We start from the raw sequence: 1,226 nt of genomic DNA on the forward strand, positions 1-1,226 counted from the left end.
AAAAAAAAAAAAAAAACAGGCTGGGGGACATAAAAAAAGGGATGCGTTAACAAAGGATACTAAAAGTTAGACAGCTTTCCAAATGTAGGAAAGCATACAAACTGTGATCTGAATGCTAAATATCTGATAAACTGGGAGGAAAACCTCAAAATAATCTTCATATTTATAAACTATAAGAGTCATTGTGAAGAATATTGAGAGATTAAGCTTAAATTCAATAAAAGAACAGGGGAAGCAATGATTTATGGTGCCGTTTATCTAAGATGAAGACAAGGTTGATGTTTAATCCATGCTGAATGTTGAACATAGGCAGCTTGGATAATCATTTCCATTTCAACATGTTGTTATAACCTTCACATTTAATCTAAAATAAATTAAAAATAGAGCAAAAGCAAAGAGGGCCTGTTTAGTTAGAGATAACATATCAGAGGAAACTCACTGAAGAGGAAGTTTCCCTGTCGGTGGTTAAAGCGGAGAACGGACAGAGACTTCCGGCTGGCTCTGAACTCGCCGTACGCCACGTTGTTCCTGGGGTGGATCAGTTTGACGAGTCCTCTCTTCCCCCCGGCGGCAAGAATGCTGCAGGCCTGAGATGGAGCGCTGCCTCCTCTGGACATCAACACGGTGGACCAGGCCAGGGAGAAGAACTCCTGTCAGGCGGAGCAACAACCAGCATGTTTAACGCCACACGCTCAGAAGTCTGTATAGAAGCATCTTAGGTATTAATCTAAAATGTATTTTGGGTTTTAAAGATTTGTTTCTATTATTTATTCAATTTCTTTTGAATTCTTAACCCTGGAATATACTTCATATTACTTGCAAGACTTAAACTTTAACGGAAACTATTTAAAGCTAATATTAAACTAAGCATTTTCAAAAACTAAAAATTAAACTAGCTATGCTAAAACTAATTAAACCTTGGTCACTTCCTGTTCTGGAAGCACCTCCTGATGAAGACCAAATGCACTTTAGGAAATACTCAATACGTAAAGTACTTATTTCTATCCTTAATTATGAAATCCTACTAAACCTTATAGATTATCCAGGGATCCTAAAGCATAAGGCGAGTTCAATTCAAGACTTTTTAATGCCACTTCTAATATAAATCTAAGACCAAATTTACAAGAAACACAAGAAAAACCTGCTTGCGACAACTTAACCCAAAGGTTTATTTTAACATAAACCACTGCACTAATGTTTCAAATGTTGAAAAGTTTCCCATACAG

The 1,226-nt window shown here is 36.6% G+C and overlaps 1 protein-coding gene across 1 annotated transcript in view; it reads right to left on the minus strand.

Annotated features, from left to right (window-relative positions):
- Nucleotides 1-439: 439 nt before the first annotated feature.
- Nucleotides 440-1,226, minus strand: part of LOC107098205 (leucine-rich repeat and WD repeat-containing protein 1-like) — a gene marked incomplete at its 3' end in the record, with an annotated part of 19,838 nt that continues 19,051 nt past the window's right edge. The window contains exon 6 of the mRNA XM_015395728.1: nucleotides 440-650. Within this exon, the coding sequence (XP_015251214.1) occupies nucleotides 440-650 (211 nt within the window). The remainder of the gene's footprint in view (nucleotides 651-1,226) is intronic.

Source organism: Cyprinodon variegatus, unplaced genomic scaffold (genome assembly GCF_000732505.1).
Source record: "Cyprinodon variegatus isolate N-32 unplaced genomic scaffold, C_variegatus-1.0 Scaffold756, whole genome shotgun sequence".
Lineage (NCBI taxonomy): Eukaryota > Metazoa > Chordata > Actinopteri > Cyprinodontiformes > Cyprinodontidae > Cyprinodon > Cyprinodon variegatus.